Source organism: Pipra filicauda, unplaced genomic scaffold (genome assembly GCF_003945595.2).
Source record: "Pipra filicauda isolate LSUMZ 115617 unplaced genomic scaffold, ASM394559v2 scaffold18_size4552066_pilon, whole genome shotgun sequence".
NCBI classification, from domain to species: domain Eukaryota; kingdom Metazoa; phylum Chordata; class Aves; order Passeriformes; family Pipridae; genus Pipra; species Pipra filicauda.
Window position 1 is genome coordinate 2,874,125 of NW_024104298.1, and position 17,730 is coordinate 2,891,854.

The window sequence follows — 17,730 nt, forward strand, 5'->3', positions numbered from 1 at the left end:
ATCAAATCAAGAAATAAAACAGCCTCATCAGTAAGACTAAATTGGATGTGCTCACATCTTGAGTACTGTGTACTGCTCCAGTCTCCACATCTCAGAGTTACTTTGCAAGCACAGACTAAAAAGGGTGAGAATCTTCAACTGGACAGGATCAGGCTGAGTGGGAAGGATGTCCTAGATTTACAAAATTATGAAGGTGGTGCATAAGGTGAATAGGGTTCTTCACCACACTCCAGAACTGGCATTGAAACTAGTGGGAGGTTGCTTTAAAACAGATAAAAAAATACTTCTTTTATCAGATATTTCTTTTTCATAGCAGGCAGTGAACTTTTCAACTTGCTACCACAGCAAGTTGTGGAAGCTACACAGTATCTGTAGGTTCAACCAGGATTACATCAACTCAGGGACAAGAGGTCCATGAACAGCCTCAAGAAGGAATAAGCAGGGATATACCTTCTAACAACCCCTCATAGAGCATGACTGGATTCTGAGAAAGGAAGGGGAATGGTGGACAGTGAAGAGTGGTCAGACTTGCATGCACTCCTTGGCTGGCATCTCCTAAAACCATTGCTAGGCAGAGAGCACTGGGCTGTGAATTTTGGGTGAGGAAACTGGGTACAACTAATTCAGAAAAATGTATAGCTAAACCACAGTCCTTAAAGATAATAGAAAGCAACAAGAGCCTGCTTCACCTCATTTGCATTCTTCTCCATGTAGCTGAACGTGTACTCATCAGCATCCACCAAAAGAAAGCTGTGGCCATGGAAACAAACTCTGGCTCCAACAAACAGATCATGAGCCTTGTAGTATTCAGATAGCTCACTCTTAAAGAGTTCCTGCCCAGGCTTCTTAATGCGACCTCTTTCCAAGAACCTCCCACCAGGTATCCCTGTGGGAAGAGAATTTAAAATAATTAATTGTGGATTCACTTACAAAAAACAAACAAACAAAAAACACATAAGAAAAGCACCAAAGCACCAACCAAAAGACACCCCAAAACAGACGATTTGTATTTAAACACCAGTTTTTGTTCTTCAGTTTCTTGTCTCATAACACTCTCTCTCTTCCCCTCCCTCTCCTTGCTAAAAGGACTGTCTCTGCCAGTGTCCACAGCAACAGTTACATTGTGCATATTCTGTGACATGTCTCTTTTGAATGCCTGCCAAACACCTTCCCCGTTTTTGTTTTCTTTAAAACGGGACAGAAATGTGCCTCTCCAAATCTTTCCCACAACCCTGTTGACAGCCTTGGAACTGACCCTTGAGAAACACAAGATGCAAAAAGTGAGATGCAGGCAATTACCCCTAAAGTGTTAAAACCAAGAAAAGGAAAAAAACCCCACAACTTCAGAGAGCACTGTCTGAAGACTGTGGATTTTAACTTTTTTTTAAGGGCTTTTGAATTTTTTAAAAACATAGGAGTGACATGTCTTTGTCTTCCACACACTGTTCTGCCAATGCAATTTAATTGTGATCTGCTCTTTCCTTTGTGAGGTGGGTATGTCACATGATTTCTTTAAACACTATGATGATTTTATTTGTGTCACTAGAAACCGCATGTGGCACTCAAGGGTAGGTAAGATACTAAAAGCAACATTTCACTTTCCAGTATTATCTTCTGGTGCACCACAAGATTGCTCTGCATGTACCAAGATTTCTAGAAAACATTCTGTCACACGTTTGGTTTCACTGGGATATGTGCCCTACAACAACTCTGAGGTTTGTTTCCTGTTGATATTTGAGCTTCCAAGCCAACAGCCAAAAGCACACTTCAGTAACATTTAATGACACCTTCATATCAAGTAGTGATGCAAGTCCAATAAAAGGCTGATGAACAGTGTAATAAAGTGCCTTTTATAAGCACAAATGAACGTGAAACCCAAACTACTTTTCAAACCAGAGTTTGGAGCAAATATCTGTCTTAATTGCTTTATTAGCACCACAAAAGCAAAAGAGAAAAAAATACACTATGGTAGTGGTCAGATCTAGCTTGAACCAAAAAGCAATTCTAATCACTAAAGCGACTCTAATCTTAACACATTCCTTTTCACCCAGCTATTACAACAAATACAAAATTTTAGGTTATATAATCCTGGCAATTGTTTTTAATATTTAACATTTCTCTGTAAGATTGGAACTTCACTCTCACCTTTCTATTTCCTTGCAATTGTGCACTTTAATTGGAAACTTATCTTAATACTTCTGTCCCATAATTGTTTTCTAAATGTTATAGGTTAGTACACTACAAGTGGTATAAAGAAAAATGAAAATATCTCATTAAGTTAGAGATTTTGCACTGAAACCTGATAAGGAGTTCTGATGGAAATCTATAAGAGCCAGGCTCAAAGCACAAAATAAACACCATAACGAAAGACTCTCTTCCATTAAGATCAGATCAGAGTTTGCAGGTGTTTGTACAGCTGTTGGCTGGGTCTTACACTGAGCAAAAAAAGGGGATGTGATCCTCTGCATGGGGAGCCAAAGTTCTCATGCTTTGACCCCCATCTCAAGAAGCGCTTCAAGATGTCCAGCCCTGTGGATTTCATAGAGTTTCACAGTGTTACTAATAGTGTGAAGTACTTCTCTGCAACCTTCAGGTTGCTAAACTTAGATAACTAAGAGCAACTTATTACTTCCATTTTAGGATTGAGATCTGAAGCATTATTTGCCAATTTGTACCAGTTCGTGTTAATAAAAAGGCAAAACCTCTGAACCTGTGCACAGAAGGGATGGTCAGGCTATTTTCCATGCCTTACTCCTTTTCCTTAGCCACTCTTATCTCACTTCTGTAAACCCTTGTCATTCTTAACATTGAAGAAACTCATTCACTTTTCTTTCAGGCATGACTAAAATGAAGGAGGGATAGTGAGAGAAGAGAAAGGAAGAAGAAAGAAAAGAAGAAAGGTGGGAACAAAGAAACTTCTGCAGGCCCAGACCTCTTTCCAACTGCTGCTGTACCTTCTCTACCTCATCCCTACTCCTTGTCCTGTCTCTTCAATGCAGCATTGCACAATATATAAATAATTGTATGTGTATTTAGCTGCAACAAAAGAAGTTGCATAAATTACAGGCCACTCGATGGCAGGAAACAAGTAAAATAATGATGACAGGACACTGCTGCCATAAGGAGTGCTAAATCTTGATGTTGTAGTGAAGCAGGAAACACTGGGAATGCTCAATGAAGCCCCAGGCAGGTACTCTACACATTTTCAAAATACTTCTCAGAGAACTGCTTGTAATTTAGTTGGAGGTGATGCTCCTATATATGCATTCATAATATAGTTGGATACAAGCAGAGATGCAATCAGAGGTTTTTTGGATTGAAAAGACCGAGACATTCCCAAATATCCCACTCTTATGAGGGTACTCAAAATTACTTAGTAGGGCCACTGGCACAGGAAATGTTCTCTAGGAATACAGAAGGCTCTAGATATTCATTACACCTTCATTTTTTATGGATGTGATGTTCATAGCTCTGAAAAGTATTAACATCAGAAGTCATTTTCAGCAAAGGCTGAAGTGTAGGGTCACAGGAATACTCAGTCCTTAACTGCAAGTGGGATAAGGGGACCTCAGAAAGTCAACTGCTGGCACCAGAGCCTGAAGCAAAGGGGAGGGGACAGTCCTCCCTGGGCCAGTCCTTGCTGTGACAGTGAGAACAGGGCAGTACTGAGCACAGTGATGTGGTCACCGTTGCAGCAGTGCCTGAAGTACCACACAGGTGCTCCGTGCCAAGAAGCTGATATAGGGCAATTCAGGCAGTTCCACAAGAGCCTAACATGGTAACTGAGGAAACCTTCTATCACTCTTTTTCCCTTGTCTTTGAGAGAATGTGATTTTCTGATTTTTTTTTCTCTCTATGGGTTTATCAGAGGACAACAGTAACTTTAACAGTCACTCCTCCGATACCACATGTTAAGAAGTGCCAGAGCCCTTCTGGATGTTAACTGCTCTGAAACTGCTGCTGCACAACTTTTGTGGGCTCCTCAGGAACACACCAATCTCTCCAACAGGGTCATGCTTAGCCAAAGCTTCCCTCTCTCTCTGAGTTACAGAATGACTTCCATGTGCTGTGTCCTTCCATCTGTGCACAAGACACTTCAAGGAAATAAAAAGATGCTTGAAAATCACAAAACCTTTCATATTCTCAGTTGGAGGCAGCCTACAACAGACCACAGTGGTCTAAAGAATTAAACCATGACAACATTTGGCAACCATGCTCCAGCAACAGGATCAAGCAACTGAGAAGTAACAAAGCATTTGTCACTTAAACACTGGCAGTCTGGCTCTTGGGATTCAGTTCAGTATTATACACACACACACATACAGACTAGCACAGGGCAATCCTCACTCTTTACATGCTCAACACTCCATGATTAACGATAAAGTATATTAAAAAGTATCACAGTTGTTTGGCTTTCATGAGCTTCTTCTATACAATGGATGCTGCAGAAGTTTCATAACATGATTTTGCAAAACAAAGGATTTAGTCTTTCATTCTTGATGTCTTATATTTCCTGTCCCTATTTATCATCCGTTACAATACAATTCCTGTATGTTATCCACAACAAAAGCAAGTGTTTAAAGGCCAGATTTTCAAATTAAAAAGTAATAAAAGCTCTAATGCATTAAACTTGCAGTTCCCAAGGGCTACTGTGAAGTACTGTCATGCAATGAACAGTGTAGTTCTGAGTGAGGAAGAACATGAATTACTATGACATACAGCTATGCAAGACAATGCAGTAGACCTGCTGATGTAATTCCCATTGCTTTTGAAAATCCACATCCCTGCTTCTGCTAGTGCTGAGTCTGGCCACAGGGTTTACTGGAAGCTCTAACCAAATGAGCAGGGAAGCTGGGACTGATTGGAGGCACTACTACATCTTACCTGTGTTTCGCTCTGTATATTCAAAAACTGAGATGGTGTCATCACTCAGGAAGTAGGAAATAACGAATTTCCGATCCTTGTCAATAGGATCTTCTGTGATGAATTTTGCACCGAAGCGCAGCGTGTTACTTTCCATGCCGTATCTGAAACAGGCAAAGGAAGAGCTAAGAAGTCAAAAACAGAGCATGTGAAAAGTTTTCACCCCTAAGAGATGCCTTCTCCCGAGTTTTGTAACATACATTAATTGTGTTATTCCTGGACCTAGAAGGGAAATGGCATAAGATTCACTACTTCGTCAAAAACCATTTTCAGCTTAAATTAACAGAACCAGCTGGAGTCAGCCAGATAGAAAGGAATAGTTTTCAGGGGAAAATTATTTCTCTGCCACAAGTCTGGAATGAATTTGCATTCAAGTTCAGTTGCAAATCAAGCTCCAAGTTTCTTTCCAGAAAATTTAGAAAACATTTAGAACGCTTTTAGGTATGTATATTTTCAAATCAAATTCTGAATAGCACGTCATACCGGGATTATCTCCACAAATTCAGGTCCACCAGATGATCTTACCGGTTGGATATTTGTTAAGTGACTGGGTTTTAAATAATTTGCAGTACCTGTATAAATATATTCCCAAGCCTTTTTCTAACAGCTTTCCTCTTTTACAGGTGATCTACAGGTGAATCTTTAGCACAAGACTTTGCTCTTTTTGTTAGGCTTCAACAACCGCTGCCTGACAAACCATTTCATAATGAAAAGTAAAGGGTTACAGCATTAAAAGTGCTACAGTAAATTCAGCAGCCAAAAAAAGTATCAGAAAGTCAAACACAAAACCAAATCTGTGTTGGACTGCTGGATCACACAAAATTCCTGATTAATACCTGGACTAAGACCTCCATCAAACCCCCTCTGAAGACAGCAGAGGAAAGAAGGTAGGGGATAAGAAGGTCAGAATATTTGCCTTCTCCAAAGAGAAATTTTGCAGAGTTTGCAGCAAATTGAAGTACCACATCGCTAACCCAGTCCTCATGCACTTGTCCCTTAAAAGCCTGATGAGTTGCATATTTTGCTGAAAAAAAATTACATCCCTACTTAGCATTTATCTCCTTCACAAAAATACACAATTTAAAAAGTTGAAATTATTTTTCACACAAAATACCTGTCTTTAACCAGGAATTTCCTGTAATCTTTTAGGGGAGCCTGGGGAAGCAGCTTCTTACAGGAGTTCAGAGAATCCTCTTCAGAACCAAATCCATTATAAGGGGGAACAGGTTTTTCTGGTTCTGGAGGTGGTGGAGTCTTAAACTGAACTGGGGTGAAATCCACTACAACAAAGACAGCAAGACTTATTTATTACTGATGTGATGAAGCCATTCTACTAAGCATTTAAACTTCCAATCTAAATACTTATTAGCCTATTTGTGTAACAGAGCACTGATCAAAGTCAAACCAGGATCCCTCCTACTGTTACAGGGTAGAAAAAGACTCCATTGAGCCGACAGCAAAATTATTGTTTCTTCAAGGGTTTCAGGATTTCATCTATAATCTTAAAATGTTTGAAAAATATCATTAAGATACACAGACAAAAAGAAAGACAAATATAGTTTCAAAATGGGATAAAATAGTAAATTAAAAATTCTAAATGAATTCTTCAGTTTTATCCTTTGAGACAACATGATTAAGTAAATAATTGGCTTATGAGTTTCCTGCCCTGTGCTTTCGGCCAGAGGAAAATAAATACATGAATAAATGAAATTTTATTCATTATTTAAAGCATACATATATAAGAAGTCTTTGGTACATTGAAGCCAATAGCTTCAGTGCACATCTCATTATATCCAGAGTTTTGGAAGCTTTGTTTTTCCTCATTTTCCCAGTCTCAAATCTTTCCCTGCAGTGATCAATGACAACCCCAGATACACAGCAGGAGCTCTCCTGACTCAGCAGAGGCGTGTCTAGTCAGAGACCTGCACTCAATTCCCATAGAAGTTGCTCCTGAAAGCGCTGCTTTCCTGACCCTCCTTATTCCTCTCTTGGTGAAAATCTTGCTGTACCATTTGGCCCCTTGTTGCACCCTGGCACTGCCCTTCTACGGCAGGACAGCTCCCAGCTTCCAGGGGGGTTCACATAAAACTGAACAGCAACACAGTCTGCTGCTTAAATGAGGTTAATGAAAAATGGAAAACAAGTAACTTGTATATGGGAAAAAGTAAATGGGCAGACCTGAGGAAAATGAAGACCTCAGCCATGGGAACACAGCGTCAGTCATGTTGGGAGGTCTCTAGTGTGGTCACCTGCTCAGCACAGGGTCAGCCCCAGGTCAGACCAGGCTGCCCAGGGCTGTGTCCAGTTGGGGCTCAAAACCTCCCAGGGCAGAGCCTGCACAGCCTGCCCCAGTGAATAAAGTTTTTCCTGATATCCAGCTCTGACACTCTTGTTTCCACTTACTCCTGTTGTCTGGTGCCTCCTGCCATGTACCCCTGAGAAGGGCCAGGCTGCCTGGTCTCAGCACCTCTGCATGGGTGGGCACAAGTGGCCACTCAGGGCCCTTCCTGGGCTGAGAAAACCCTGCTCCCCAAGTGTTGCTCAGCCCTGACTGCCCTGGGGCCTGCCTTGAACTCACCCTGGCTGGTCTCTGTCTTTCCTGGCATGGCAGACCCAAAATGGGACACAGTACCTTGATTAGGTCTCACGAGCACGGAGCAGACAGGAATAAGCACTTTCCTCGATTTCTGGGCAGCCCAGGTTCCAGCTGGCCCTCTTTGCTGTGGCCTCAAGCCCAGCCTGCTGCCCCCCACAACCATCAGAGCCCTTTCTGCACCAGCACAGGTGCAATAAGAGGGTCAGAGCCAACTGGCACGGAACTGTCCATGTGGAACAGCATCACCTCACACCGGGGTGGGCTGGAGAGGGAGAGCTGGCTGGGCTAGTAAGTAAAAGACAAACACATGAGCCAAACTGGAAGAAGATGGATCACAAACCACAGCCCAGGAGGCAAAGAGTGATTTAAGTGACCAGTGCATAATAGCAGATCCCATGAAATAAAGGCTTTTTTTCTTTAAAACTTAACTTTTCTATCCAGAACAGAGGAGAGATGAATAACCTAAACTTGTAACATGGGTTTTAGTGCAAATAGAGGAGGATGACAAAATCACTGTCACTTGGAACACTGGTTTGTGTTTAAAATGTTTTAAACATGGCTATATTAGAAGATCAAAGCACAACACTTAAGATCTGACTTGCAGCAGTGTGAGTTGAAAAATAAAGGAAGTGTTCAGATGTCGGAGTTTTTCTTTAACTTGAAAATACAAGATCTCCATTGGCCTTTGCCTCTTAGAAGAACATGGTCTGACTCAAAAAGTTGATACTTTCACCTAAATCAGTCAAAAAGGGGTTCTGCAGAATCATGCTAGGATTTTTCTCCATAAAAACACAAGCCCATGTGCAAAAAAAAGTCCATTCCATCGCCGGGAAAAGCGGCACCGGGAAGGGCGGCGGCTCCCGCGCTCCCGCAGCGCCATCCAGTGGCAGCGCGGCAGGACGGCGGCGTGACGAGCGCCTTTGACGCCGCTGATCAACGCGAGCGTTAATTTTTTAATTACGCAACAAGTAACAGCGTAATTTACCAGACACGAGCCCCTTCTCTTTCCTCGGTTGCCGCAGGTCCTGCCAGAAGTGCTCGGAGCACCCTGGACGCAGAGGACAAGAAGCTCCTGTGTTTCCGTGCCCGTCACAGTGTCTGCACATTCACACTCGTGCATAAGGCATTCATTAAGGAACGCTAAAGCATTTCCCTTTTTATGTACTTTAGCACATGTGGATGAAAATTAGATTTATAAACTAGAAAGAAACTACAAATTAGGAGGAATAGTGTGTTGCCCCCCGAGGGTATGTTAAATCCCTCGCAACGAAAGCGTGCAGGACACGAAGTCCAAAGAGAAGTTCAGCCCTTTGGTTCCCATCCCGTCCCTTTACATGAAGTAAAATGACTTGGCTTCATTCATAGAATCATTACTTTGGAAAAGACCTCTGAGATCATCAAGTCCAACTGTTAAGGTCCACCACAAAACCATGTCCCTAAGTGCCACATGTTTTTTGAACACTTCAGAGATGGTGACTCCATCACTTCCCTGGGCACTGTTCCAGTGCTTGACAAACCTTTCAGTCAAGAAGTTTTTCCTAATGTCCAGTGTAAAATCCCCTGGTGTAACTCGAGGTCGTTTCATCTTGTCCTGTTGCTTGTTACCTGGGAGAAGAGACCAATCCCCATCTGTCTAGATTCACTAAGGAGAACAGTGCAAATATCCAGCCTTGTGCCACCTATATTTTCCAGGATTTCAGAGGATTACGTATTCAGATTCTCTCCTATGAGTGAGGAAATTCAGAAAGAAAGTGCCATGGAGAAATACAGTTCACAAAACCAGACAAAACCTCATTTCTGCAACTTGTGAACAGCCACCTACCTGAGCTCAAAACTCATTTCATCTTTGCTCTGCCACACAGGATTAGGGCAGAATGAGACAGGCGCTTACACACAAAATACATTCCTCTCAAAGGCAATCACTGCTGCTTAAGAAAATTACCTACATCCAGTCTGGAAAAGGAATCAATGCTCTCTTCTTCCAGGTTGCAACATTTTCAGTGTGAATTTACAGTGGGGAGAGAGATTGTAAATTGAAAGTCCAGAATTACAAATTTCTACTTCCAGGAAGAACAGCACAGGTATTTTTCCCATGGACAGTTTCACTCTTTCTTACTGCAGTACACAGGGGTTTATTTCACCTCATATATCAAACATGTACCACATACTTGTAGCTTTCTCACGACATCCAAACCTGAGTGAGATTTGAACAAGCACCGGGAGCTGCAAGAAACAAAACAACTTCAGCCACATCTTTAGCGTATAAAAAATTTGCAGATAGCAAAGCCTTCTTAGTTAGAAAAACTAAATTCCTCAAGAAGAATTTGTTGCTGAAGAGGCAGCATTAAACCAGCTCAAATGAGCTTGTCAGCTTTCAGTTTCAATATACACTGTAAGATTTTGGTATACATTGCAAGATTACCTTCTGCCCTCATCAAAGAACTGGAGGAAAACCCTCATGTGCTAGATAAGACCATATTTCAAGGAAGAGTCAAGTGCTACATACTTTGGATTAGAGTGATAACCATACTGAATATCAGTATACAGCAAGCAGGCAAGAAATTCTCCTTTCAGAGGAAGAGTAGACACCTCTGAGCCAAGAAGAGGAGAGAGAAATCCCACTAGACTTGGACAATATAAGAGGTGGTGATAACATGGATTGATGGCATTGCTACCATGCTGTTCTCTATACATATGAGGACGTGTATAATAAACAGTTGAAACCTGTTTTTATTGAAAGTCTGTTTCACAACTGAGGTAAGAAGTAAAATAAGAAGGCAATAAAACCATCTTCACAACTTTTATGTGCAGGATTAAAGAAAATTTACTGCTCACAGAACTCCATGCAGCTGAAACATGACAGTGTTTATCCTGATTCAAAGTAAATCTCCATTTACAGAGTCTTACTTCACGACTATTACAGTTACCTGAGGGAAAAAAGGCATCCAAAGGCACACAAGAAAATTTAGAAGCTGCTGCTCAGTCTCCACCACATGTAGTGGAGGGGTTGGACAGCAGAGACACTGACCTCTGACAAGTCTAGTGAAAACTGGCAGCAGGCTTTAATGCCCCCGCTGAGGGGAAAGCAAGGAGTCAGCTGTTATCCAGCAGCAGCTGCCGGGCCAACAGCACACATGGACTGTCCAGCCCATCACCCCACACACTGCTCTGCCCAGGCAGCGGGTCAGAGAGGAGCCTGAGAAATGAGGGGGTGGGAGGGCGAGGAGAGCTGGGACAGGAGAGGGATTGCAGGGTGCCGTGGAAAGGCAGAACACAAAGGCTTGGGAGGTGCCGGCACAGCACAGAAAAATCAGTAGGAAACCAGATTTTACTGGTTTTGTTCCTTCAGGAGTAATCTGTTATTTAAGAAAGAACACTTTATACTCAACTCTGTGCTAAGATACTGTATTAAGTGAGAAGGACAAGTATCAACTTCCCCCCACTGCACATCAGTCTCCCATTTCAGCAGGGTGACCACAACACCTACATGGCTATAGAATATTTTTCTCCTCCTCTGAGGCTGCACTAGCAAGTCTGGACAGGTAATATCACTCATTAATGCATTTTCTCTTGCATTCATAGCACTTCTAAGTTACAGTGATGTCATTAGCTTGCTATTGAAGGGCATTAGCTATGTTTATCCATGGAAAAACTCTGCTTTTCACAAGTATATTAAAACAGGCAAGAAATTCTACTTTCAGAGGAAGAGGAGATACACCTCTGAGCATTACAGCCAAGAACAGATGAGAGAAATGCCACGAGACTTGGACAATATAAGAGGTGGCAGAAACATGGAGGGATGGCATTGTTACCATGATGGGCTCCATACATAAGAGGACATGTATAACAAACAGTTGAAACCTGTTTTTATTGAAAGTCTGTTTCACAACTGAGGTCAGAAGTTCACACTGGACATATTATAGGATATCATAATCATGATCTTTAAGAGAAAATCTAAACTACTCTTAATTCTCCTAAAGGGCAAATTCCATGGGCAAGTAACTTACGCTGAAACTGCAGACTCAAAAATAAACGTCGGCCTCTTTAATGGCTTTGGCAGAAGAGTATGAATTGAAGGGGAGTGATGTGAAAACACAATAACAAAACATCTGGATTGATGCCATGAGGTGCTGAGTACTGTGCCTTGATGTAAGAACTAATTTATCCGCTTGCTTACTCAAGAAAATGGTCTCCCTGGACTTGAACTGCAATTAAGTACGTTTCAGGGTTTAATTGGATCGGGGCGGAATCTCGAGCACTTTGTGGGACTGAGCCCACTGAGAGTACCTTGCATGTCCACCAGACACAAACAAAATGAGTTACTCACCAAGAGTAAAAGGTGAACACTCACTCATTCTCTCTCAAAACCTGCTTCTAAGCTAAAACCTTCCCTCATTCTACTTCTAAACAAAATGAGTTACTCACCAAGAGTAAAAGGTGAACACTCACTCATTCTCTCTCAAAACCTGCTTCTAAGCTAAAACCTTCCCTGATTCTACTTCTGGTCCATTTTAACATCCAGAGACATCACCAGTAATTACTGAGCCCGCATTAGAGGAGGGGAAGGGACTTTGCATTTGTTTAACACTTGGTTGCACTGCATATTTGGTGCAGGATGGTCAGCTGCATTTCAGTTATTGCCTGCCCTGAGTAAGAAATCCCCATTCACTGTTCCAGGATATTTTGCTAAGACAGAGGATATTGCTTCTCAGGGAAGAAGCCCCTATTTTGCATCTCTGGAGTTAAGACTCCTATTATTATAGATTCTTATAGATAATACTGTGGTTATTGAACACGGCTTCCTCACATACTGGCTAGTGCAAGAACAGGTTTGTTTTGGTACAAGCATGCAAAGGTATTATTAAAAAATCCTAATGAGACATGTTTTCCCAATTAAAAAATTTAGTATTTGAATGGCAGTGCTATATCATTTAATTCTCCCAGTACAGCAGACAGGCTCTGATCCACACACTCTATCCAATCACAAGTTAAGGTAAAAGAAATAGCCTGCTCAGATATTTTGTTTCACAATATCAGAGAAAGGCCATAGAATTCTTCCAATCATCTCTGAACAGTTAGATGCTTAGTTACATTTATTGAATGAATAAACTGCCAGAAAATAATGAAGTCATTTTTGCAGGAAGATGTCCATGATGGAACCATTAGCAAGTCTGACTGAGGACATTCAAAAAACAGAAAAATGAAAACCACTATTCATTTCCAAAATGCTTTTCCATTATGGACATAGTTGCTAAATGTTTCCAGAATTTAGTGCTGAAACTTCACAGGATACATACCCTAATGGTCCAGAATACACAAAACTGCATTGTAAAAAAAACCAATAATGTGATAGACTAGTACTGTCATGTCAGAAAATCTTATTATGTGAGGATTCTGACATCCATATAAAATGAAACATAGTAAGACGGGGAATAATTGAGCTCATTCTACTTACCCGCTCACTACATGCTCTTTATTATTTTCTGACTGCAAATACAGCTATGGGAATGGGAGGGGGAAGGAGAGAAGAAGAAATGGCAGTCTATCCATATGACTATTTTGTCGTTGTCCTTTTAAGACAGAGGTAGTTAGGAAAAGAACATGTGCATTATGTGTTAGTTTTCAATGGAGTAACATATAAGAAAGCTCTTCTGGATCACCTGCAAAATTACTGCTTTGCTGCAAATGGCCTACAACAGATTGTTATTGTGAAAGGTTTTAATGAGCATGTTTTGTCAGTAATAAAATTTGAAGACAGCTCTGTCAAACTCAGGAGTATAAAAATGCTCATAAGGAAAGGATAATTATCACTGCTTACCAGTTCCGTACTTTTTCCTGTAATATTCTTTAGTGAACTCATCACAATCACAGATTACCATCTTCCTTCCCCAAACATTAATTACTGCCCCTATTTTCAAGTCGCAGTCTTTGTAAAATTCCTGACGCACCGCTCCTGTCTAATAAAAGAGGGAACATTCATACAGCAGCTCCATAAATCCCAGAATCCCATAACCTTCCTTAAAACCCAGGTCATTTAGTGAGTGTGATTTAACACATAACCTGCAAAGTCCATTTGCAAGTATATTTCACCCCATATTAAGCTACTTCATTTTTACAAACGGGTGATTTACACACAGTAAACCTGAGTAGGTTTCATTTCAGCTATTCTCCAGTGCCAGCACAATTCTATAAATAACCCTCTGTTGCAGAGGATAACAATCACAGAAATTACAAAAACTACTATGAAGATATTCAACAGCTGGAGGCATTCAATGACATCTGACCTGCAGAGTGTCCCGAATGTAGTAGCCTTTGTTTCTTTCTGACTTTCCCAACACATTGAGAAGAGTGTAATTGGTGATTGTGCCCGGCTGTAACATCTCAGTGGGAGCATCCTGCAAGAGAAGGGACCAACTCTTCAGAAATACAGTTAAGAGTGAAGAAAGAGAATTCTGGTACCTTAAAATTAGCAGGTTTGTTACAGACTGGCTGTTATTGTAGTATTTTCCTGGGAGAATTTTTAGTAAATTCTAAGGTAAGATTACACCACCAAACCTAAAAGCCAGTGTGTATGTCAAAAGCCAGTACATATTCCAGAAGCAGCATCCAGAATCTTACTGTGCATCAAAGGGTAAAGTCTCCTTATTTTTTCTTGAAAGCAAACAGAAAGCAAAGGTCAACACACCTGAAGCACCACATCATTGTCAACATCTGCTCTAAAGGCTATTTTTTTGATTGGTAATAATTATAAAAACATGCAAAGAACCATTTAGGGTTGGTCTGAACCACTGCACACACATAGGATCTTCAAGTCAGCTTGATTCTGTTGGCAAAATTGTTAGTATATTTGTTTCTGTTGCGAGTTTCAAAATTACAATAGTAATTTATCCCAGTAATATCAAACTTAATATGTTACAATTTTTTAATTATGAATTAACTGCTGGTTCAGGGGAATCAAAATGAGTTATTTTGTCTTACCACCTTCCCTGACACCCCAACTTTTGACTGATGTCCTCTGCTGCCCTTCTCAAAGTTTCCAGAGGAAGAAGCCAGCCTTTAAAATTGCAACATGCACTTCAATGGTAGAAGGGGTCTGATAACATAGAGCCACTGATAAATCAGCTTATCAGAATACAGGATGCACAAGGGTGAGAAAAGTGTAATATTTTGCTGTTAGGTTTTTACTGTAAAATCTCATGTACATCTCTGGCATCACAAATAGATTATCAGTGCTAGAAGGAAAGGAGGAAAAGATTCCCAGTATTTTACTCCATCTGTTGGCTGATGCTATTCTGTCATCAGGATTTGTCTGAAGTGACACAGAAGCGTATCCAGCTCATTAATTTTATAATCATAACAGGTTAGAGAAGACTCAAACCCTTTGAAGATTTCTCTGAGAAATTTGAAGATTTCTCATACAAGCACCTGCTTAATGCCCGACAAAGCTTATTGATGGATTCCTATTGATTTTAACTAGCTCTGCTTAAGGTCCCAAATCTAGACATTCAATTTTAAGAAATCGCATTACATTTCCTACAAAGTAGTATTCCTATGGAATACTAAAACTGACTTTTCCAAAGGTTGCAAATATAAGTCATGGATCAAATTTGAATTCCCCTTAGTTTCACATGAGCTTATCAATATTAATTATTTTTCTGGACTTCCATTACTGCAGAGCTTTATTAATAGATTTACCTCAATACAGTAATATAGAAGAAAGAAAATCATAGGTCATCTCTGTCTTAGTTTAAACATGACAAGCCTTGAGCCATTTTTCCATCACTTACAAAGTTACTACATGAATAGAATATATGTGCAAAACCTAAATCATGCAATTAAGATTAATACTCTGCAAACACTTTCTATATATCATTGCAATTCTAGTACAGGATTTTCAAAACAAGGCGTTCAATATTTCCTAACTAGTGGAAGAACTTGAATGACGTTGAAATTTTCATTCCTCACCTTTGGAAGCTTATCTCTTTTGAGGAAATATGGAACTACATCCCGGCCTGAGTTTTCTGGTAAAACTTCTCTTATATCAATTGTATCATCAGCCAAATAATAACGAAGAACAAGTTCTCGTGGGCCATAATTCAGACATTCTGGGTCATTCCAGGCACAGGTAAAACCTAAAACTTGTCCATCATACTCCAGAAATTGTTTCAAAGTGTCAAAGCGCTCGTAAGGGCGCACTGGATTTGTACTCTCCAGAATCCTCTGAGAAAGGAGAAATTAAGAGAAACATATTTTTAATTATTTGCTCTTAAAAACAGGATCACAACTGCATGGTACTGCCCAACCTTAAAACAGGGGTTTAGGGTTTTCAAATGACGCCACACAATTACAGTACATGAAACACTGTTTATGCCATTATCAAAGAAGTATTTTCAGGGTCACTGTGCCCTCTGAAAATATATGTAAACAATTCTGGATTGGTTTTAATCCTTGTTTTTCTTGCAATAAGGTCCTTCAGATCAGAGAACTGTCAAATTATTTATAGTACATCTCAGATTTTCAACAAATTGTCCATGGTAATCAGATGACTACAACTCCAAATAGCATCACCCTTCCTGATTTACTTCCTTAAAAATTATTTCTCACAGATAATGTGGCATAAAGAATTGATTCTTTCTTTTCCCTTTGGTATTTTTTTGTCTTTCAACTTTAAAACATGGCTTATTAACTTTTGATTCCTGTTCTATAGCTGGCAGGTACTGGGTACGTATGTTCTCCTCTCAATACACATCCATTGGTCTGAAAGGGAACAGCAAGTCCCCAAAAAAAGTTACATTCCAGCTGATGTGACCTATGACAAGGTGCTACCTACAGTCATGGTTGCTGCAAAACCAGCAGCACTGCACTAAACTGGATCCCAGGATGATGAACCAATCCAAGGACTGCATTTATATACTGTTGGTTCACACATATAAATGATGACCTGAACATAGTGTTTTTCCTAAGTCAAAATCCATCCTGTCCAAAAGGCATTAAAAGGGGCAATACAACCCCTTCTAATCTAAAAAAAATTCTACAAAATTGCTTCCAAAGAAGAATGGTGACAGACACTGATGGGACACTGTAAGCTGAACTGCTTGAACCACTGAATCATAGAATCACAGAAAGAACTGTTGACTGTGGCAATTTATGTCATTGTCTAAATTTCTGTTTATCCACTAATACATCTTCTGGCCTTAAAAATCTGAGAGGGAGAAAGTCCATTCTTTCAGAGCATCAAATCTTAAAATAAGGAGAGCAGAACTAAATTTTGCGTCCCAATATCCCTGGTGATCTGCAGCACTCTTTGCATTTCAGCCATATATGCTACAGCTCAGTTATTTACCTTTTTATTGTTCTTTTTTGCTCCTTCCTGAACCTTGAAGACGCAATGAGCAACCAAACACGGCCACAGAGCCAGATAACATCATCATCTATGGGATACCATCTCCAAAAATATGGAAGGAATATCTTCACAGAAAGGGTTGTCAGGCATTGGAAGGGGCTGCCCAGGGAGGCGGTGGATTCACCATCCCCGGAGATGTTCAAGAAACTACTGGAGGTGGTACTTAGTGCTCTGGTCTAGTTGACAAGGTGGTGATTGATCAAAGGTTGGACTAGCTGATCTTAGAGGTCTTTTCCAACCTAAATGATTCTGTGATTCTGTGCAATATGAATCTAAGTGGTTTGCTACACCTTTCATTGGTGTCATTTTCTACCCCATCGCATTCCTTACTTTCCTTGGTACATTTGTTTTCTGGCCACCTATCAGTAGTTTGGTGCAAACCAACTTAATTTTACTCAAAGTAGTCCAGGGCAATCAAAAAAAATTTACCTTCCACAGATTAGGCACAGGAAAGTGAGAGCATAAGGCAGCCAGAATTCACTAGATAACTTTTCTGTAATTCCTCAACAACTGAGAACATGAAGACACAGATTTTAGTAATTTTTTGTCTTCTGATGCTCGTATTTCTCAAATCTTATTCCCCTCTCCATTCTTTTTAGGTACAAATATCCACAATACTTGACTGGTTTGCTTGTTGCTTAAAAAAAATTAAATCTAAGCAGGTTATGCAGTACCATATATAATGTTGGCACAGTCTGACAATACCAAGACAACTCAGCACATGTCAATATTCACAGCTGTTACCTACAATGCCTGAGCAAGAGAAAAGTAACCCATGGCCAGTTTGAGTCACCACAACCAGGAGATG

The 17,730-nt window shown here is 40.4% G+C and overlaps 1 protein-coding gene across 1 annotated transcript in view; it reads right to left on the reverse strand.

The window, feature by feature from the left end:
* The window catches only part of EFHC2 (EF-hand domain containing 2), a 59,609-nt gene that overhangs the window by 18,427 nt on the left and 23,452 nt on the right, over window positions 1-17,730 (reverse strand). The window contains exons 5-10 of the mRNA XM_027742030.2: window positions 15,485-15,739; window positions 13,804-13,914; window positions 13,338-13,476; window positions 6,038-6,203; window positions 4,885-5,027; window positions 690-886 (exon numbers count right to left, since the gene is read on the reverse strand). Of these exons, the coding sequence (XP_027597831.1) occupies window positions 690-886; window positions 4,885-5,027; window positions 6,038-6,203; window positions 13,338-13,476; window positions 13,804-13,914; window positions 15,485-15,739 (1,011 nt within the window). The remainder of the gene's footprint in view (window positions 1-689; window positions 887-4,884; window positions 5,028-6,037; window positions 6,204-13,337; window positions 13,477-13,803; window positions 13,915-15,484; window positions 15,740-17,730) is intronic.